The sequence below is a fragment of the Phoca vitulina genome, unplaced genomic scaffold (assembly GCF_004348235.1).
Source record: "Phoca vitulina isolate PV1807 unplaced genomic scaffold, GSC_HSeal_1.0 scaffold31, whole genome shotgun sequence".
NCBI classification, from domain to species: Eukaryota; Metazoa; Chordata; class Mammalia; order Carnivora; family Phocidae; genus Phoca; species Phoca vitulina.
Genome location: NW_022589734.1, coordinates 17,411,785 through 17,434,947, shown reverse-complemented (window position 1 = coordinate 17,434,947; position 23,163 = coordinate 17,411,785). Strand labels below are relative to the sequence as shown.

The 23,163-nt window shown below is 36.4% G+C and overlaps 1 protein-coding gene across 5 annotated transcripts in view; it reads left to right on the top strand.

Annotated features, from left to right (window-relative positions):
• NUP153 (nucleoporin 153) overlaps positions 1–23,163 on the top strand; it is an 81,781-nt gene that overhangs the window by 33,964 nt on the left and 24,654 nt on the right. For 4 of the 5 annotated variants that reach the window (XM_032424654.1, XM_032424655.1, XM_032424657.1 and 1 more), the window contains 9 exons: positions 5,331–5,447; positions 5,541–5,585; positions 5,691–5,747; positions 7,676–7,822; positions 11,463–11,515; positions 11,769–11,895; positions 19,684–19,821; positions 20,588–20,686; positions 21,685–21,775. In XM_032424654.1, the coding sequence (XP_032280545.1) occupies positions 5,331–5,447; positions 5,541–5,585; positions 5,691–5,747; positions 7,676–7,822; positions 11,463–11,515; positions 11,769–11,895; positions 19,684–19,821; positions 20,588–20,686; positions 21,685–21,775 (874 nt within the window). The remainder of the gene's footprint in view (positions 1–5,330; positions 5,448–5,540; positions 5,586–5,690; positions 5,748–7,675; positions 7,823–11,462; positions 11,516–11,768; positions 11,896–19,683; positions 19,822–20,587; positions 20,687–21,684; positions 21,776–23,163) is intronic. The other variant, XM_032424656.1, reaches the window with a different exon arrangement.

Genomic DNA, 23,163 nt, shown 5'->3' with positions numbered 1-23,163 from the left:
ATCTCATGACCCTGAGATCATGACCTGAGCCAACATCAAGAGTCAGACACTCAACCAGCTGAGTTACCCAGGTTCCCCTTGCCCATTTTTTAATAGGGTTATTTTTTTTATTAATGAGTTTTGAGAGAGTATGTTATTCCTTTATTAAGTCCTTTATTAGATATATGTTGTGCAAACCTCCTCTCCCATTCCCTGGCTTAAGTCTTTTGAAGAGAAGTTTTTTACTTTTGATGGCATGCAGTATGTTTTATTTTTCCTTACGTGGTTCATGCTTTTGGAGTAGGACATTTTTGCCTAAGCTAGGGTCACAGACTTTCTTCTGTGTTTTCTAGACGCTTTATAGTTTTAGGTTTTAATTTAGTCTTGTGATCTGTTTTGTGTTAATTTTTTTTGTTTTTTTAAGATTTTATTTATTTATTTGACAGAGAGATACACAGTGAGAGAAGGAACACAAGCAAGGGGAGTGGGAGAGGGAGAAGCAGGCTTCCCACTGAGCAGGGAAGCCTGATGCGGGGCTCGATCCCAGGACCCTGGGATCATGACCTGAGCCCAAGGCAGACGCTTAATGACTGAGCTACACCCAGGCGCCCCTGTTTTGTGTTAATTTTTGTCTGTGGTATGTGTCATGTCATGAGGTAGGGATCAAATTTTTTTTTTTTTTTTAACATAAGAGGTGTCCAGGGGCGCCTGGGTGGCTCAGTTGGTTAAGTGGCTGCCTTCGGCTCAGGTCATGATCCCAGGGTCCTGGGATCGAGCCCCGCATCAGGCTCCCTGCTCAGCAGGAAGTCTGCTTCTCCCTCTCCCACTCCCCCTTCTTGTGTTCCTGCTCTTGCTATCTCTCTCTGTCAAATAAATAAATAAAATCTTTAAAAAAAACAAAAACATAAGGGGTGTCCAATTTTTCTAGTACCGAAAAAGTTTATACATTCTACATTGCTTTGCCTTTGCATCTTTGTTTGAAAATCACTTGACCGTATATGTGGTTTGACTTTTTATTATTAATATGAATATGGCTTGACTGTGTATTATAAATCATACATTTATGGCAGATGGCATTATTATCTTGACTTTTTATTATTTTCTATTTCTATGTATCCTTTGGCGAACTCTAAACTCTCTTGATTACTATAGCTTCACAGTAATCTTGAAATCACTAATGTGAGTCCTCCAACTTTGTTCCTTTACAAGCTTGTTTTGGCTTTCCTAGATCTTTTGCTTTTTCATAATTTTAGAATCACATTACCAGTTTCTACAATCTATTGGAATTTTGATTAGGATTGCATTGGGTCTGAAGATGAATTTTGGGGAGAATATACATCTTAATAAACTTGAATCTCCCAATCCTTGAACATAGCATGGCTCTCCATTTGTCTTTTTGAAATTTCTTTTATCAGTGTTTTGTAGCATTCATCATACAGAGCTTGCACATACTTTGTTAAATTTATACCTAAGTATTTCATGTTATTTGATATTAGCTAAGATATAATAGCCCAAATAGTCTGTTCAATAAATTGAATACGTAGTTAAGATACCTTCCAGCAAAGAAAACTCCAGGCTCAGATAACTTCATTGGTGAATTCTACCAAACATTTAAGAAAGAATACCAATTCTATGCAAACTTTTCCATATAATAGGAGGGTACTCTTCCATTGTATTTATGAGGCCAACATTACCCTGATACTGAAACCAGACAGAGGCATTACAAGAAAGCCACAGACCAATATTTCTGATGAATTACAGACCCAAACCTTCTCTACAGATATTTGCAAATTGAATCTAGCATATATAAAAAGGATACTGTTTCTTGATAAAGTAGGGTTTATCCGAGGAATGCAAGATTGGCTCAACATTTGAAAATTAATGTGATCTACCATGTAAACACACTAAAGAATAAAAACCATATGAACATCTCCACAGATGCATAAAACACATTTGACAAGATTCAGTGTCTGTTCATGATAGTTTTCTGTAGCCCGAGGAATAAATGGGGATCTCCTCAGCCTGTTAAATGGTATCTATAGAAAATCTTCAGCTAGCGTCATACTAATGGTGAAAGACTGAATACTCTCCTCAGGGCAGGAAGAGAACTAGGATGTCTGTTAGCGCTGCTACTGCGTAATGCTATACTGCAGGTCCTAGGCAGCAAGAAAGAAATGCAAGGCATAGACATTGTGCTTATCTGTGTAGGAAAAAAAGCCTAAGAAATTAAAAAAAAAAAAAGTTATCAGAACTTGTGAGTGAGTTTAGCAGGATCACAGGATACAAGGTCAATATACAAAATCAGTTGTATTTACATATGTATTAGCAAAGAACAAGTGGAAATTGGTAACTTTAAAAAAATAAATTCAAGGTGAATTCCACCATTCTGTGTTTTACCTTAAAAGAGTTTTTTGAAGATCATAAAAATTGTTTTGTTGTGTATGTTACTGTGCTTACTTTCACAGATTTTGACATTTTAAAGATGGAGAAGTAATTATAATTAGAGTATGTGGGCTTTTGGAGAGGGGAGTCTGTGGGAAAATGATAGTCCGTAACAAACAGCAAGGACATAGAAACAAGTATATTTTAAGATTTTGTCTTGTCTTTAGTTTCTTGCTTTCCTAATTAGAGGATGATTTCAAGTATATAGTTAACAGTAATTAGGAGTTTTATTTCTGAAAGTGTTCATGAAGGGCAGTATTTTATTTCAGAAAGTGTTAACTAGATGTTGGAGTTACACAGGGAGCTTTTTCTAGAGCTTAAACTGGATCATATTACTCCTTTAAACATTTTTTTAAAGTTAAAATAATAGTTAAGTGTGTTAGTAGAAGATAAGAATGATGCAAGCCTATGATTCATAGAATAGTCCAAGTCAGAGTATATTCTTGCTATTTCTTCCTTCCTTTCTTACATTGAATCTTATACTTTTTAATGCTAAGTCGTGACATACCCTTAAAATCCTTCTCAGCACAGGCCTCCAAATGTTTATCATTGACATTTGGGATGAATCTATTACTCCTTTCCTAGAGTGTTAGAGCTGGGAGATAAAATAAAGATTCTCTAATTCAGTTCCATTTTATTGATTAGTGAATTGAGGCCCTGAGTGGCCAGTGGCCAGTAGAATCCAGTGACAGAACAGACTATCATATTTTCCTAGAGGATTTTAATGTTGCCTCATGTTTTGCCAAAGCTTTTGGCCTAAACAGCAATCCTTAATGGGCATCAAATTCTTAATAAAACTAATGGAGAATATTGTAGCTACTCTGAAAATGTCATCAATGTTTGGTATCAGAGAAACATTATTTATAAAGTAGTTATTATGGTTCAATTTTTCAGATATGAGCTATTTGTAGAAACTGGGTTATGTTTCGATTGTGATAATATCTTTATATCAAGCATTGCCAAATTGTTTTGTGGTAGTCGCTTGGTTATTGGATTGTTGTAATGCATTCTTGAGAAAAGAAAGTGTTTTAATTGGAATTTGTAAACATTGCTTGCATATTAAAGGGTACTTTATAAGGTGTTTTCCTTAACTCCAATTTTAAGAAAGCTAGAGGTCATGAAGAAATAGCCTGAGTGTTTAAAATTTTTCTTATGTCAAAATTTGAGAAATGAGTTAGTTTAAAAATTTAAATTTCCGCTTTCTGCCCGTGGACGCCGCCGAGTAAGCATCGTTAAAGTCTTCCCTCCTACCGCCATCATGTCTAAGTCAGAGTCTCCCAAAGAGCCTGAACAGCTGCGGAAGCTCTTAATCAGAGGTTTGAGCTTTCAAACAACTGATGAGAGTCTGAGGAGCCATTTTGAGCAATGGGGAACGCTTACGGACTGTGTGGTAATGAGAGATCCAAACACCAAGCGCTCCAGAGGCTTTGGGTTTGTCACGTATGCCACTGTGGAGGAGGTGGATGCAGCCATGAATGCAAGGCCACACAAGGTGGATGGAAGAGTTGTGGAACCAAAGAGGGCTGTTTCAAGGAAGATTCTCAAAGACCTGGTGCCCACTTAACTGTGAAAAAGATTTTTGTTGGTGGCATTAAAGAAGATACTGAAGAACATCATCTAAGAGATTATTTTGAACAGTATGGGAAAATTGAAGTGATCGAGATCATGACTGACCAAGGCGGTGGCAAAAAGAGGTTTTGCTTTTGTAACATTTGATGACCATGACTCTGTAGACAAGATTGTCATTTAGAAATACCATACTGTGAATGGCCACAATTGTGAAGTAAGGAAAGCCCTATCTAAGCAAGAGATGGCTAGTGCTTCATCCAGCCAAAGAGGTCAAAGTGGTTCTGGAAACTTGGTGGTGGTCATGGAGGTGGTTTTGGTGGGAATGACAACTTTGGTCGTGGAGGGAACTTCAGTGGTCGAGGTGGCTTTGGTGGCAGTCGAGGTGGTGGTGAATATGGTGGCAATGGGGATGGCTATAACAGATTTGGTAATGATGGAAGCAACTTTGGAGGTGGCGGAAGCTATAATGATTTTGGCAGTTACAACAATCAATCCTCAAATTTTGGACCCATGAAAGGAGGAAATTTTGGAGGCAGAAGCTCTTGCCCCTATGGTGGTGGAGGCCAATACTTTGCCAAACCACGAAACCAAGGTGGCTGTGGTGGTTCCAGCAGCAGCAGTAGCTACGGCAGTGGCAGAAGGTTTTCATTACTGCCAGGAAACAAAGCTTAGCAGGAGAGGAGAGCCAGAGGAGGGACGGGGAAGCTACAGGTTACAACAGATTTGTGAACTCAGCCAAGCACAGTGGTGGCAGGGCCTCGCTGCTACAAAGAAGACCTGTTTTAGGGGCGCCTGGGTGGCTCAGTCGTTAAGCGTCTGCCTTCAGCTCAGGTCATGATCCCAGGGTCCTGGGATCAAGTCCCACATTGGGCTCCCTGCTCCACGGGAAGCCTGCTTCCCCCTCTCCCACTCCCCATGCTTGTGTTCCCTCTCTCGCTGTGTCTCTCTCTGTCAAATAAATAAATAAAATCTTTAAAAAAAATATCAGGGATAAATGGCTCAAGGTAATGCTAAAACTTTATACCAGTGATCTCACTTTACCCATTTAACATAGCTGCAGATCTGTAGCGTGGTGCGTGGTATCTTGTTTGTTTCTGGTTGTAAAAGTAAAGGTATAAAGAAAAAAAGTTGAACTTAATGCTTAATTGGCTTTTCAGTAAAGGTATAAAGAAAAAAAGTTGAGCTTAATGCTTAATGACACCACCTAGAGATAATTGCTATTACCACATTAATCCTATTTCTCTTTGGATATCCATTCTGTTTTGTAAATATTTTCATTTCCTGAAATACGTGCTTTAGAGTTTACAGTCCGAAAAAATCATACAGTGTTTTCTTTATAGGCACCAGTCAAAAGACAGATGAAAGCTAAGCAGCTCAATGCACAATCCTATGGTGTGACCAGTTCAACAGCTCGGCGAATATTGCAGTCTTTAGAGAAGATGTCAAGCCCTCTAGCGGTAAATTTTTAGAATCACAATTAGATGCGTATGTGTGACAAAATTTGAGTTTCGTGAAAAATTTTAATTTTGTTACTGTTTCAATATTAACAGGATGCAAAAAGAATTCCATCTATTGTTTCTTCTCCCCTGAATTCTGTAAGTTGACTTTTAAACCTTTTTTTAGAGATGTATTTTTATATATTGGTGATGAAAGTCATATTCTTCAAAATTTCCAGTCTAATAGTATTTTTACTTTTTCAGCCTCTGGATAGGAGTGGAATAGATACCACTGCAGACTTTCAGACCAAAAGGGAAAGGGTAAAACTTCTTTTGCATTTATTAAACTTTCAGCAGTTTTGTTAAATTTATTTTTAAGTTAGTAAATATATAAATTGAATTTGATAGTCATTAGGGAACATGTTTGAAAGATAAGATTGTTTTACTTGGACATTGTAGCTTCTTATGAGGGCCTGCCTTAGCACAGTGCTGTAAGTGCAGTAAATGCTCAGTCAATATTTTTTGGTTATTTGGCATTTCCATCTTCAGCATCTTGGTAGTCAGTGAGTAACTCTTACCTTCCGATAAAAGTAGGAGTAAACAGTGCTTGAAGTGCTTAGTAATCATAGAAGTTCAGTGAACTAAAACCCTCATTGAACATTGTAAACTTCCCTCATTTAACAAACATGTCAAATCTATTGTGTGTAATAGAATTTCAGATTGCTAGATCTTTCATTAGTCAGCCAAAATACTGTTCCAAGGTATGGGAACTAGTACAAAATGTAAGTTACAGTATCTTGATAACACTTCTTCGTGTGTTCTATTTGGTTAAAATTAGCTTTGGAGGTTATTGTGGGAACAATAAGATGCTTGATAGAGTCACAGAGGTCTGTTTTTTGTTAGTTATACTTGTGGCTAGTTAAGTGTCCTTCAGGGAAGCAGATTCCCAGACCCTTCCTTGTGAAAGCATTTATTGCAACACCAGTTTCCCCCAGAAGTAACTGATTGAAATGATCATAATTTTCTGACGTAATTGTGGGAAATGTATGTGAGATATTGGTAAATTATAATTATTTTTACTGAAATTTTGCAGGAGGCTAAAATTGAGGGGTTTTGGGCAGATAGTGTTGGCTTTACAATTTTTAGAATTACCTAGGTGTTTGTAATCAGGCAAGAGGGAATCTGTTATTAGCCACTGTGATGGGATTAATTTATGGCATTAGTTGCTTTTCCCAAACTCCTGTTTTATATTAGATTGTTTAAAAAGAAGTAACTGTGAAAAGCTGTGCTGTAATACAAGTTCTCATTGATTAAAGTTTTATTAAAGGTTGAGTATAATATCAATAGAATTTTATTAATGGGTGTTAGGCTATATAAAGGCCAGAATACAATATTGTAGTTCATGTTTCACAGATGTTATCAGAAAAGTCTACAAAATAGACTCTCATTGAGTTTTGTAAGATCACAGTTGTGATGAGGGTTTAGGGAAGAGCTGGTATACAGAGGCTCTGCCTTGGAAACCAGTGTTGTTCACAGCTGCTGCAGAGTGAAAGGACGTATTCATAGTGTTACAGTCTTTGGACAGAGTAGAAGTTCTGGGCTTTATAGTCCTCTTACACCAACAGGACTTTTACTGTGTTTCCTTGTTGCAAAAGACTGTTGACAAAACACTTGTGTGCCTAGATAATAATGCCAGTTTATTTTAGGATTTGAAATTCTTAACAGGGTTTTACTCTGTTAAGACTTTTGCCTTAGTTTTTGAATAACAATAGAGGAAAATTAACTTGGAGAGATGTTTGCTTGTTTTTTCCAATTATTTTCATAGCTAGTTTAAAAATAATTTTATTTCCAGTTGAAGGATATCTAAAAAGTAATTTGGGGGAAATGTGGCAAAATCAGTTTTAGTTTCTGTATTCAAAATTCAACCTGTAAAAGCTTAGATTTGTAGAACATTTTGGGATATAGTTTCCATTTTGTACATGTGCACATATATGTGAAAAGTCATTAAGTCTAGAATAAAATAGTCTATGAAACCATTTGGAATTTTATATATAGGTTTATAAATATATATACCTTTGGTTCTATTACTATCAGTTTTTCCTTTTAGTATTTGCGCTCTCTGGGTATTTCTCTAAAAAGTATTCCTGGTCTCTAGGTGACATTAGCTATTGCCAAATAATTTTTAAATATGTGTCACTGATACATATATGAAAATAAAGGTTTGTTTTTGATTTCTGATTACCTATAAGGTGGACTCTCAGTATCCCCCTGTTCAGAGACTCATGACCCCAAAGCCAGTTTCCATAGCAGCAAATCGAACTGTTTATTTTAAACCATCTCTGACCCCGTCTGGTGAATTAAGGAAGACCAATCAAAGAATAGATAAAAAGCACAGTGTGAGTATGTGTTTATTTTCACTCGTCTTTGAATATTAATTAAAATGAGTAAGAATAAATAAGATACAAGTACTCTACCATTCCAGTCTGGCAACTAGATAATGCATAAAGTTTGTGTGTTAGTGATTACAAATTGGTATGCCTTTCAAATGGCTAGCACCTTGATCATATTCTAAATTAGTATTTACTAGTAACACTAATATGTGCTCATGGTTTAGATTAAATGATTTTGCCAGAATTGCTTTATCTGTGTGTTTTGTTTGTATTATTGTTGAACTATTTGAAAACAAGATGTCACATAACATATTTGTTCATCCCTAAGTACTTTGATGTGCAGTTCCTAAGTACTTTCTTCTGTATTATCATATCTGAAGAAATTAATGTTTGTTTCTTCCTAATATTGTATAATATCTAGACCACACTCCAGTGTTGTTTATAGTTGCTTTTTTGAATCAGAATCCAAGCAAATTTCACACATTGTTTTGGTTTTGTCTTTCTAGATCGCAAGCCTTGACCCTCACCACATTGTTGTTGTTTTAAAATAACTGCTTTATTGAGATATAATTCACATACTGTACCATTCACCTATTTGAAGAGTATAGCGGTGCAGTGGTTTTTAGTATATTCAGAGTTGTTCAGTCATCACCATAGTCTGTTTTAGAACATTGTCCTCACCATTCTCCCACCCTCCCAAAATCTTATACCTGTGAGTAGTCACTCCTTAGCCTTTCCTCTCCAGCCCTAAGCAACCACTGATCTGTCTCTCTGGATGTGCTTATTCTGGACATTTCATATAAATGGAGTTTTAAAATATGTGGTCCTTTGTAACTGACTTATTTAACTTAGCATAATGTTTCCAAGGTTCATCCATGTCATAGTGTACATCAGAACTTTATTCCTTTTTATGTGGCTGAATAATATTTCATTGTTTGGATATACTAGATTTTGTTTATCCTTTCATCAGTTGAGGGACATTTGGGTTATTTTTACTTTTTGACTGTAATGAATAATACTGCTGTGAATGTTTGTGTACAGGTATTTTGTAGTCATATGTTGGCATTTTTCTGGGGTTTGTACCTAAGAGCAGAATTGCTAGGCAAAATTGGTTTTTGAAGAGACCAGGATAGTTGTCTTAAAATGTCCCATGTTTGGGTTTGTTTATTTTCTTGTGCTATTTAGCTAAAGTGTATTTTTTTGTATTTATTGTATTTACATAGTATCTTACTATTTATGCTTTTACTTATATTTAATCTCATTTGATCTTCATAACCTAATTTACTAAAAACTTTCAAACTAAAGTTGAGGGAATAGTACAATATTTACCTATTATTCCTTGATTCACCAGTCATTAACACTTTGTCATATTTGCTTTATTAAAATTTAAAAAATACTTTGAATATAACTTTGGACTTACAGACTTTGTAAGAACAATTATAAGACTTCACGGTTTACTATATTTGTTCTAACTTTACTGTGTATTTCTTACAGATAGGGAATTCCTGTAATGTAATAAATGCAGAATAATTATCAAAACCAGATACTTAATATTGTACAATACTATTATCTAATGTACAGATTTTATTTAGATGTTGCCAGTTGTCCCAGAAGAAAAAAATTCAAGAATAATTTATGTATGCATTTAGTTTTCTTTCTTTTTTTTTTTTTAAGATTTTATTTATTTGAGAGAGAGAGAAAGCGCAAGCAGGGCAGAGGGAGAGGGACAAGCAGACTCCCAGATGAGCAGGGAGCCTGACGTGGGGCTTGATCCCAGGACCCTGGGATCATGACCTGAGACAGAGGCAGACGCTTAACCTGCTGAGCCACCCAGGCGCCCCTGCTTTTAGTTTTCATGTCTCTTCATCTCCCTTAGTCTAGAACAGTTTCTTAGGGTTTTTTGTTTGTTTTTGTATTTCATAACATTGATATTTCTAAAGTAGAAGTAAATTACTGTGTAGAATGTCCTGCAATTTGGGAATGTCTAATGTTTCCTCATAATTAGATTCCAGTTAGGTCCTTTTAATTTAATTTAATTTAATTTTTTATTTTAGAGTGTGGAGGGGTAGAGGGAGAGGAGAGAATCTCAAGCAGACTGTGCACTGAGTGCAGAGCCTGACGGGCTTGATCTCAACGACCCTGAGAGCATGACCTGAGCTGAAACCAAGAGTCGGGTGCTTAATCAACTGAGACCCCCAGGGGCCCCCCAGTTACTTACTTTGGTGGTAATATCAGACTAGATGCTGAGCTCTTCTCAGTCTGTCATGTCAGGAAGCACATGCTACCAATTCATCTCATTACTAGCAGTGTGATTATTAAGGTGGTGTTAGTAGGATTTCTTCAGTGTAAAGTTACTATTTTTTTAATCTTTTGTAATTAATAAGTATTTTGTGGGTAGATGACTTTGAGAGGATAAATATCCTTTTAGTAATTAGCATTATTGGTGATTTTTGCCTAAATCTATTGTTTATAGATTGCCAAGGGTGGTTTTCTAACATCACTGTTCTTTCTGCATTTATTAGTTCACATGCTCCTAGAGAAGTTTTTTTTCTCATTTATGTACCTATCTATGTAAGTGTTTTATAAGTCAACTTTATTTCTCACATTCCATAGATAATAATTCTTTATTGGCATTCTTTATTTTGATGTTCATATTGTCCCATTTGGCCTTTGAATGGCTCCTGTGTCCTTGAATTTCCCTTCAGTTTTTGAACACTTAGTTGCTTTTTGATGTAAAAGAATCAAGGCCCGGGGGGTGTCTGAGTGGTTCAGTTAGTTAAGCATCCAACTCTTGGTTTTGGCTCAAGTCAGGATCTCAGGGTTGTGGGATTGAGCCGTTAGCGGGGCTCTGCAATCAGAGGGGAGTCTGCTTGAGGTTCTTTCCCTCTTACCCTCCCCCGCTCTCCCTCTCTCTCAAATAAATAAAAAATACTAAAAAAAAAAAAAAAAAAATACAGGCTCATCCTGTAAGTTTCTGGTCCCTGCCCTGTATTTTGCTATTTTGCCAAAGAGCCGTGATACCCTTTTATTTATTTATTTATTTATTTATTTATTTATTTATTTATTTTTTATTTTTTACAGATTTTATTTATTTATTTGACAGAGATGCAGTGAGAGAGGGAACACAAGCAGGGGGAGTGCGAGAGGGAGAAGCAGGCTTCCCGCTTGAGCAGGGAGACTGATGCGGGGCTCGATCCCAGGACCCTGGGATCATGACCTGAGCCGAAGGCAGACGCTTAATGACTGAGCCACCCAGGCGCCCCTGTGATACCCTTTTAATGGAGGAACTTAAATTGCAGAGAATCATTTCAGAGAGAATATCCTTATAAATTTGCTTACACCTTTAATAGGCCATAATGAGAGAGAGTAAAAGTATTTTTGTGGTTTGTAAGTATATTAATTTTGTATACTTATACCTTTTGGTTGAAAGGGCAATGTGCTCAGTGACCTTTTATGTGTATAATCATGCTGTTATTCAGTTACCATTCAGAAAGCAGGATATAAGTCGCAAGTTTTAGGATTCACTAGTTAAAAACCCATCAAATTCCTGATTTCAAATATTAAAATGGACGGACAGAAGGGAGGTATTAAGAAAATTAAAACGAAGAAGGAGGCATGTAAATTTGGTCTGCTCATTTTGTTCTAGACTGGATATGAAAAACCCGTGACACCAGGACAAAGTAGAGAACAACGAGAAAGGTAATGTCGTCTTTATAGCTAAAGCTTTTTTATATTTCATTTGTAAAGTCTGTTTGATTTATATGTTTTTTTGAAGATTAAGAAGGTTAAAAAACAAACTTTATGCACACAAATCTGTCCGCTTTTAAAAATCACATTCAGCTGTATATCTCTTTTCTTGTTAGCAGTTCTAATTTTAAGGTGTTCAGTTGGTTAACAAGTTATGGACCAGAGTAATATATCATTTGTTTTAATTTTCTTTTTCTTTGCCTAGTGGCTTTTCTTACCCAAATTTCAGTATGTCTGCAGCCAATGGTTTATCTTCTGGAGTAGGTAGTGGAGGCGGCAAGATGAGACGAGAGAGAACGCGCTTTGTTGCATCCAAGCCTCCAGAGGAGGAGGTAGGGTTCTCTCCTTCATATTCTTGAAGTTTGTTGAAAGCTTTGGTGTGGTGGTGGTGAGGGGAGACCCGAGGGCTGGGGCTTGGGGGAGACCCAGCACAAGAATGACTAGTCTGCCACTGGAGCAGTCCTTCCCAGTGTGAGTGCGTGTGCATGCATGTGTGTTTGATACCCCCTTCACTGTGACGACACAGAAAACCTAACCGAGGACCTTAAATTCCATAGGTGCCACGAAAAAGCCGTAATTCTTCAAATAAGAGAATTACAACTGAAATGATTTGACCTTTGGAATATTAGAGTATTTGCCTGCTCTATGGATTAACACTGTGTGTGCTCTTCTCACTTGCCATTTTCTTCATATTATTTGTGAAATTTATCAGTGTTGTGAAAGATGATTCAAGTCGTATAACTTCACTGTTACAGATTTGTCCAGTCTGAAAATTTACCACCCCCTGTTCCGCAGGGTGCATGTGGGTTGATTCCTAATATGTGCCGAGGTGAATGTTCATGCACTTCTGCTTCGGCACAGGCAGCGTGTTCTCTAGGCTTTTCCTCTAGGATGGCATTGTTGGGTTCTAGGGGATGATACAAACGTATTAGATGTTGCCCTTTTGCTCCTGAAGGTAGTGTAAATACTTCCTTCCACATGACAGTTGGTGGATATGCTTTTTCTTTTTCCTTATGGATACTTGATTTTTTTTTTTTTAAGTTTTTGCCAAGGTGATGGGTGTGAAGTGTTATGCCATTGAAGTTTTATTTTGCATTTCCTGTTTACCAGGGAGGGAGCCCTCTTGTGAGTTTCTTGGTCATTTGGGGTTTCTCTTTATCCATTTTTTTATTGGATTATTTCTTTCATTTGGAAGATTTATTTCTTTTTTTTTGGAAGATTTCTGCATATATTCTGAAAATGAAAGTTTGAAAAAGATAAGGACTAATTTGAAGATTGGTTAAATTAACCTTTCTTTCTATAGGCTGCTCTATTTTCTAACTACTTTGAGTTTAATGCAGGCCTTCTTTTAGTCTTTTTACAAGTGAATTTCAGCCTAACTGGATCATTTAAGTTTTGATACATAATGCTTTCATTTGTTGTTTGTTTCTAATTAAAATTTCATTTGTAACTTCTTCTTTGACTCATGAGTTTTTTTTAGGAATTTTTAGATTTTTAAATAGGAGATCTTCTGTAAGTTTCTGTTGACTCTAAAGTCATGTTTTGGTTGAAATTATTGTCCGAGTTAGTCTTGCTTTCCTTCTTGTCTGTTGGTATGCTTTCCAAGTTTATTTAGAGTAGGCGGTCTTTTGTTTTCATTTCCTTCATCTCCCCTTTTCTTGTTGAGCAGTTTTGGAGTTGTGCCTCTCTGAAGGCACCAGAACCGCAACTGCTAATTTAGCAGCTTGGACTTTCTGTCCCCCTTGCCTGTCTCGTGGTAGATGGCATTGTGCTGAGGGCTCGGCTCTGGTGCTGGTCTAGAGGTTCTACTTGTTGCTGTCCTACTGGAGTGTTGTGAAGGAAAGGAGTGTGTTAATGTATTCTACTGTCTTGAAAGAAAAAGTTGTGAATGCCATTAATGATACAGTAGAAGAAATTTTGTAGTTTTCTTAGCAAACCGATTTTCTTTTATTGAAACTCTTTATGTAGACTTGATTAAATTACCTTTAAGAAATGGGTTATTTGTCTTGCTTTGTATACGTAAGGAAATTAGCACCTGAGTAATATAGTTCAATATATAGCCTGTTCTTTAGATGAGCTTTTATATTTCTCAGTAAAATTTGTGTCTCTAGCTTTTTAAAGTTTATCCCTGTCTGAGGAAAACATCTTGTTTGGTGTTTGCCAGATAACAGATTTGTGAATTTTGCTTATTTCCCTTCAGTTTCAAGTTTTAAGAATATATTCCTAAGATCTTTAGCTCAAGTTCAGGTTGCTATCTGTAGCTCAGTTTTGGCTGTCTTACAGATAAGTGTTTATGTGACTTTGCTATATCAAGACATTGGGAGGGGCGTGAAAATTTATTGATTTACTTTTGCTCTTATTACTTGGTATACTGTGAGGAGCTTTATGAAAGTCTAACTTTTCAGACCTCTTTATCACTTCCTCCCTTCTCTGGACCCCCTCTCCATTCCGGCCAACTGCCAACTGCCAACTGCCAACTTTGCATCCCAGGATGCCTCACCAAACTCCTGTCCCTAGTTCTGTTCCACATTGGAGTTAGAGTCTCCACGTTTCTGAGGAAAGAGGTACCAATGGGTGGCTGCCCCAGATTTCTGCCTACCCTGTGTTTTTTTAATCTCGGTAGAAAAGGTTTTGGATAGATGCTTTTTCTTATTTATTTTGTATTGAGTGTTGTTTTTGTTTCTGATAACAAATATGTTTAGACCACTGGTTGTTCTTAATTCAGTTATAGTTAATGGGAACTTTTCATAAAGGATGGAATATTCATTTTGTGGGTGTTTTAATGGGCTTTTGGGATAGGTCGAATGGAAGTTTTATTTTTTAGTGGAGTGTAAACACATTATGCTAATTTCAGGAACTTGTTATGTAGCAGAGATTATATTTTGGTATTGGGGTATATTTGGTATATATTTGGTATATATTATGGTATATTTTGATTCACTTAAACATTAAGGTTAACAGAACTTTATATTGTAAATAACCCATTTTGCATTATGAGATAGTAGAAGAATGGTTTAGCTCTCATTTCTTGTTAGATCTCAAAATTTGTAAGGATTGTGTGTTAGTCACTAAACATTTGGCATTTTGCCTCTACTATGATACCAGTTTGGTTTTTATAATGAAAAAGCTTATGATACAAAACAGATGAGTATATAATATGACTGAGTTGGGGAGATTTAATTGCTTGATATATTGTCATGTCAGGTACAGGCCTGCTACTTACTAGCTGTGAGTGATGCTGGTCAGATTAATTCCTTTGTACCTCAGCTTATCTGTAAAATGGTGATAAGAAGACTAGATTGAGCTGTGTCTGTGGGATGCCTGCCATTTAATGGCTGTATGATCTTAGACCATGTATCTCCCTGCCTTAGCTTCCTCACCTATAACAGTATCTTCCTCATGTGAGATAACCCATGTAGAGATATTACAAAGGTAATATATAGTAAGTCACATATCTGGTGATTGTTGTATTCAACTTGAAGTACCTGGAAGCATCCAGTTATAATTTTTAACTTTCTCGTAGATTTGTGGGACCCACTTCTGATCAACTAAGTCAAAATTTTGGTGAATAGGTTTCACATTTAGAATTGGCTCAAGGTCAATGTTATAAAGAACCAGTATGGCCAAGTCTGTGGCATAATGAGTTGGCATAAGGAAGATACAGGTTATTCAGTTGATGTGCCCAGGTGTTGTAAGGGTCTAAAGGGAAGAAGTAAGACTGAGGATTGGAGATCAGATGAAACTTCCCTATGGAAAGAGCCAGATGCATCTTTGTTCGCTTCCTCTCCCTCCCCCAAATTTGATGAGGATAAGTTTCAAACCTGTATTGAAATACTGAAGGAATTGTGCAATGAACACACATATACCTAACACTTAGATTCTAATATTTTGTTATATTTGCTTTATCAAGTGTATATCCTACTTTTTGGGTGCATTTCAAAGTAAGTTGAAGACATTTATATACTTTATATACTTCACTCCCAAATATTTCAGCATACATAGCACAAACTACAGTCAAATATTTGTTTTACATGTAAAATGTAAAATTCTTAGGTGTACCATTTAATGAATTTTACAAATGGTTACACCTGTGTAACCCAAACCCCCTTCAAAGTGTCAGACATTTCTCTTGCTCTAGAAAGTTCACTCATGCTCCTTCCGAGTCAGTACTCATCACCTCCTACTTCAGAGGCATTCACTATTCTCATTTTTTCTGTCCTGTATTGGTGTAGCTTGTTCTGGAACTTCTTATCAGTACAGTTGTCCAGTAGTGTGTTCTTTTGTGCCTGGCTGTTATGAGTAAAGCTGCTATGAACATTCTTGTAGCGCTTTGTAGACATGTGTTTTTTTTTTTTTTTTTTTAAAGATTTTATTTATTTGACAGAGAGAGACACAGTGAGAGAGGGAACACAAGCAGGGGGAGTGGGAGAGGGAGAAGCAGGCTTCCCGCTGAGCAGGGAGCCCAATGCGGGTCTCGATCCCAGGACCCTGGGATCATGACCTGAGCCGAAGGCAGAGGCTTAACGACTGAGCCACCCAGGCGCCCCTGTAGACATGTGTTTATTTCTCTTGGGGTAAATAGCCTAAAAGTGGAGGAGCTAGGTTGTATGATATGTGTTTAACTTTTTAAAAAATATTTATTTATTTATTTATTTATTTAATCTCTGCACTCAGCGTGGAGCTTGAACTCATAACCCCAAGATCAAGAGTTGCATGCTTTTTCGACTGAGCCAGCCAGGCCCCCCCCATATGTGTTTAACTTGAAAGGAAACTGCCAAACTATTTTCCAAAATGAATGTAGTATTTTACACTCATCAGCAGTGTATGAGCATTTCTTTCACTCTTCATCCTTATTAACAGTTGTCATCTTTTTAATTTTATCCATTCTGCTTTGTATATGGTGCTATTTCATTGTAATTTTAATTTGCATTTCCCTGATAACAGTAATGTTGTGTTCTTGATTATGTGCTTATGGGCTGTGTGCGTATTACCTCCTTTTTGAGGTATCCTTCAAGTCTTTCACCCTTTTAAAAATTGGGTTTTCAAAAATAAATAAAAATTGGGTTCTTTATAAATTTTGGATCCAAGTACTTTGTCAGATACATGTCTTACAACTATTTTCTCCCGGGGTGCCTGGGTGGCTCAGTTGGTTGGGCGACTGCCTTCGGCTCAGGTCATGATCCCAGGATCCTGGGATTGAGTCCCGCATCGGGCTCCCTGCTCGGTGGGGAGCCTGCTTCTCCCTCTGACCCTCCCCCCTCTCATGTTCTCTCTCTCTTGCTCTCTCATTCTCACTCTCTCAAATAAATAAATAAATCTTTAAAAAAAAAAAAAGTATTTTCTCCCAGTCTGGCTTGCATATTCATTTTTTTAACAGCATCTTTTGATCAGCAGATGTTCTATATGAAGTCTGAATTTACCTTTTTTTTTTTTAAATATTTTATTTATTTATTTAACAGCGAGATAGAGCCAGAGAGCACAAGCAGAGGGAATGGCAGAGGGAGAGGGAGAAGCAGGCTCCCCACTGAGCAGGGAGCCAGATACGGGGCTCAATCCCAGGACCCTGGGATCATGAACTGAGCCAGAGGCAGATGCTTAACCATCTGAGCCACCCAGGCACCCCTGAATTTATCTTTTTTAAAAAATTATTTTATTTTTTAAAGATTTTATTTTTAAGTAACCTCTACCTCCAGTGTGGGGCTTGAACTTACAACCCCAAGATCAAGAGTCCCATGCTCTTCCCACTGAGCCAACCAGGCACCCCATTTGTTTTCAGTTATTTTTACTGTTCTTTCTGTTGTAAGAAACCTTTGTCTATCCCCAGGCCGCAAAGTAATTCTATGTTTTCTTCTATAAGATTTATAGTAGTGTTTTATGTATCTTTCTGATTTCCTTTTTGATTTCTTATATGATCCGTGGATTATTTAGAACTGTGTTTAGTTGTGATATTAATGTTTTGAAATGTATTGAGACTTGTTTTGTAGCCCAGCATATGGTCTGCCTGATGAATCTTGAAACCTGTATTTTACGGTTTTCGGGTATAGTGTTATATAAGGTGTCAGATGACTGATAGTATTTCTTAGATCTTCTTTGTCTTTGCTGAATGTTTTTTCAGGGTGTGGGGTGTGTCTGTTTAGTCTATTAAGTTGTTGAGAGATAGGAGTTAAAATTGTCCACTTTCGTTTGGTGAACTTGTCTTTTCTCCTTATGTCAGTTTTTGCTTTACATATTTTAAAGCCCTCATTAAAGCATATGCCTTTCACATCATGGTTCCTCAGTTGCCTCTTTTAGTATTACTAAATGTTCTTCTTTTAAAAAAGTCTCTGGAAGTATTCTTTGTCTTAAATCTATATCTGGTATTACTATAGCCCGCCACTCTGTTAGTAGAATAAACCTTTTTAGGCGTACGAATTGCAGGTTGTATCTTTTCCCATCCATTGGCTTTTAACCTGTATCTTTTTAAGTGAGTTTCTTGTAGATTATATATGGGTGAATCTTGCCTTTTATCTGTTTTTTGCTTTTTAATTGGAATATTTATAATTAATGTAATTATTTATATAGTTGGATTAGGTCTCTATTTTCCTCTTGTTTTCTGGTTTTCCCATTTGTTTTTTGTTTCTTTTGTTCCTTTTGAAAGCTGTATTCTTTTGGTTAATTGAATATTTGTTAGAACTACGTTTTAATTACTTTGGTCTTTATCTCTACCTCTTCATGTTACTTAGTGGTTCCTCTTGGGATTATGGTATGTGTCCTTAAGTTTCACATTCTACTTTGTGTTCATATTGTACCACTTCCTGTAAAATTGAAGAATCTTGCAACTTTGTAGTTTGATTTACCTCCCCTCTTCCTTGGTATTTTAGATTATACTTGTCATTTGTATTAAAATAAGATAGGCTATAAACCCACAGCATATAATTTTCGCTTTATAAGTTGTATGTATTTTTAAGAAATTAAGAGGAATGAAAGTTTTTTGTGTTTGCTCATATATTGCTCATTTCTTCCAGAAACTTGAGTTCCATTTGGTGTCCTATCCCCCTTCACCCTGAAGAACTTGTAGAGCAGGTTTTATGGCAACAAATAGTCTTAGTTTTCTTTTATCTGAAAGCATCTTTATTTTTCCTTTGGGGAGAGGGCTTGACTTTACAGAGGTGTTTTTGATGTACCATGAACGGCATCCATTTGAAATACTCAGATAGTTTTAGCTGGCAGGGAACTTACCTGACACTCTCTCCCACTTGTGGTGGGCGGCATCTGGAGCTCTTCAGTCTAAGTTGGCTGCTTGTTTGCCTTACACGGGAGCAGCTTACACTAAGTCTGCTAGAAATTTGGACAGTTTACGTGCAGATTTATATGCTCCTCATTCCTGCATTTCCCCCTCATTTTCTAGCTGCTGTGGTCACTTAGTCCGTCCTCTGATTCCTCCGTGAACAGATTTGCTGTTTTCTCTCAGAATTTCAACTAGCAGGGGCACCAACTCACAGAGTACAGGAAACTCACTCAGTGCCCCTCTCTTCTTCCAAGCGTTTTTTATCTCTATAGTTCCTGCTTACTTCTGGTTGCTCTCCAGTGTTTTCAGATGGTTGTTTCTTTCTCTTCTGTTCAGAGTTTATAATTGTTATCTGTCAGGTCATTGGTCAGATAACAAACTATTCCATTAGTAGAAGTGGAACTCTCTTTGTTTGCCCTTAACCTGGGTTGAGACTTGGGGTGGTCTTTGCTATATTGGAATAAAAAAACCAAGGCGTTTCACCAAACTCACCAGTACTGGTATTTATTAAATGCTTGCTCTATATGCCGAGCCCATATATAACTTTGTGTTTTATATTAATACTACAACTATGGTGTGCTTTTTTTTTTTTCTTTTTCTCATTTTCAGCCATTAAGAAACTGGTACTGAGGGCAGTTAGGTTCACAAAGCCACCGTGTCTGGTGACAAAGCTGGGTTTCAGATCTTTTCAATTCTTTTGATTCAAGAGCCCACACTGTTAACACAGTATGGTGTTACCTTTGCCCTATCCTTAGTTTACCTGTAACTGTAGCAGTTCTTCCTGAAAATAACTAGGGATAGAACAGTGACATGAAAGATGATATCTATCATTATGAAACATGTTGTGTTTTAGGAAATGGAAGTACCAGTATTGCCGAAAATCTCTCTACCCATCACCAGTTCTTCACTGCCTACCTTCAATTTTAGTTCCTCTGTGATCACAACGTCCTCTCCATCACCCATTAGTCCTTCGCAATCATTAACAAACAAGGTACAGAACCATTGTACAAATAGAGGTGATTTTTGTTCTTTATTTAAAAAAATCTAATACTCTGTTGAAAGCAGTGATAAGTTCCCACTATGGGAATTAATAACTCAGAAAAAGAAGAGAAAAAATGGAAACGGTGTTTTCCTTTTTTAAATGTACATTATAAAGGGGTACATTATAATGGAGTGCTCTTTAATTCTGATTCAGTGCCTTAGAGACTGATGATTGTAAGTTTGTTTCCAAACATTGTTTCTGATTAAGATGCTTTTTTTTGGGTGAGAATGGGGTTATTGTTTTTATTTCTCAGGTAGGATTAACTGCTCCTGTTTTATGCTTTCACCCTGGCTTTTACTTTTTCTGAATGTATTCTTATAGATGGTATGTTTCTCCTTTAGACAGATACTCACCTCTGAGATAGAGTATACTCCTCTCCCAAGGAGAAGCCAGATTTTATGGCAGTTTACAGTTTATTTTTCAGAAGTTTACAATTTAGCAATTGATCTTTATTTTTATTTATTTATTTTTTAAAGATTTTATTTTTAAGTAATCTCTATGCCCAACGTGGGCCTGGACTTAAAACCCCAAGATCAGGTGTCACATGCTCAACTGACTGAGCCAGCCAGGCGCCCCTTAACAAGTGATTTTTAAATCTAAAAGGAAATTGTGTTTGGCTTCTTTGAAATGATTAATTTGCTTAAATTAAGGTCTGTTTTATTGTCAATTTCTTTCTCTAAAAAGTTTTTAATATTGTAATAATTTGGAAAACCAGGTACAAATGACCTCTCCAAACAGCACTGGCAGCCCCATGTTTCGATTTTCATCTCCGATTGTAAAATCTACTGAGGCAGATGTACTACCTCCATCATCTGTAAGTAGCAAGCAAGGAATGTTTCAGATTTATTTTTTATCAAAACCAAGATGTCATTGGTGGTAAGAAATAGCATTGTTTTTCTTTCAACTTAAAAAAATTTCAGTGTACAGAAAACTTGAATGAGTGAACACCTGTTTATTTTCCACTACCTATATATACATATAAGCATATATATTTTCTCATGACCATTTGAAAGTTAAGATACAAATCTCTTGATACCCTTACATCCATATGTCCCCTAAGAAAAAGGACATTCCTCTGCATACCTGCAGTACAGTTATCATATCCGTGAAATTTAACATGATATAATAATAATGTAGGCCATATTCAGATTTCCCCATTGCCCTAGACTGTCCTTTAATTACTATTTTGTTTCTCTTGGGCCTACATCCAGTTAAGATCAAGACCTAATCAACTAAATGGCATTGCATTTGGTTAACATGTTTCCTGAATTGCCTTTAATCTGGAGACGTGTTGGGTTTTTATGCCTCAGAGAATGTATTTGTTTCTTTATAGTTAAATATTTTGGGGAGAATAAGGTTAATGTTAACATTATCCCATGCATCTTTGGCTTGTATATCAATTTTACATGTTGCCTTCTCTTTTTCACTGTGCTCTTGTTTTCTGTCACAGATGGATATTCCAGATCATTTTGTAATTTCCCTCCTGCATGCCTGAAACCTGCCCGTTGTCCATAAAGTGTCATACTTTTTATTAGAAAGTGGTATTTAGAAATCCAGAAATGAGCTTTAGGAGCACGTAATTATTTTATGTACGGCTTTGAATGAAAAAGTGCCTAAGAAATGTAAAATGCTGTTTGATAGGACATACCATTCATTCTAAGAAGCATCAATTTTAGAGATTATAAAATATGAAAACCTGGAATACATGAAATTCAGTGTATTTTTTTTTTTTTACTTGGAATAGGAAAAAGCTATTTGATATTCATTTAAAACTAAATAGACTCTTAAAGGATACATTTTTTTTCTTTGCAGATTGGATTTACATTCAGTGTGCCTGTTGCCAAAACAGCAGAACTTCCTGGCTGTAGTAGTATTTCAGAGCCAACTACAAGTAGTAGTTCAGGTAAGTGAAGATTTCTCACAAGTTTTCACATAAAAATAGTTGCATTACATTAGATTAGTATTTCACATTCTTTAATCTTTAGCAATTCTTGTAAATGCTCTTATTTGAATGAAATTAGCTCTAAAAAGCAAATAGGAGCTAATATCAACCCTTGACAGTATTTTTAGTCTGTGTACTCAGAAATACTTAGCTCACTAAATGGAAATGTTACAATTTGATTATGACAGGGATAGTCATGGCAGCACATACATCCGTCGTCTTTGTTTAATTAAAATAAGGTGACAGTTTATTATAAATGAAATCTCATAAGAAATTGAAGGGTTGTCTACATTATTCTTGAGGTGAAGTTATAATTGCAGTGCACTCCATCTCTAGGTTTAGTGTTCAGTTCACAAACATTTTTATGTGTAAGGGCCTCTGCCGATAGTGATACATAATTTCTGAACTCAAGGAATGGGTGTAATTGAGGGAAAGAAATGAGTCATCAGATAATGAAATCCTAGCATTTTGTTCTGATAGTGGTGGTTTTCTTTCAAGTGTTTGCTGTTTAGGAAGTGGAGAATCATCTGGGCTAAGTTACTCAGGTCAAGGATTTTTGAGCAAGGGCATTTTACTCAAAAGATAAACAGCAAATGCAAGGGTATAGGAATTAGAGAAAAAAGCATGATATTCTTTGAAATCTGTAGGTAATTTGTCATGAAGATAAAAAGTAGCTTTAAATTCTAAAAATTCTTGAATGTTGCACTAAAGAATTGGATTTTAATCTGAATGTAGTAGGAAGACATTGAGTGATTTTAAATGGGGTGACCTGGGTATCATGGATTGACAGCAATGTCCATTGAGGTGGGGGGTGTGGGTGGGAGTGGGGTTTTATAGGCTGAGATATCAGTTAAGTTCTTTTGCCCTATCCAGAAGTGTTTGACTATCTCAGTTTTTTTTTTTTTTTTTTTTTATCAGTGTTGGAATTAAAAAAACAAACAAACAAACCACAACCCCCCCCCACCAAAAAAAAAAGCTAGAACCTCCCTCAAAGGATAGAGTAAAAAATAACAACAAAAACCAGAGAGCTAGGACATAGAAGCTAGATGTTCTAGCTTTGGTTGAGCCAGAAGATAAGAGCATAGACTATGAGAGTGGCACAAAATAAGAATTTGGTATGTTTGTGGTCCTGTTTGTTATTGATTAAAACAGCCTTATGTAAGAGAAAGAAGTAACAAGCACGTTTCAGGTGTACTTTTTATCACAAGATTTTTTTCTTTAATGTTACTATGAATTCATAGAGGAATAAACTTCTGCCAATTACCATTTTCATGCCTGGTTATGAAGAAAGGCATGAAAATCCTTCCCAGTTTTTATTAATGCATTACTAATGGTAACTGGATGAGCAG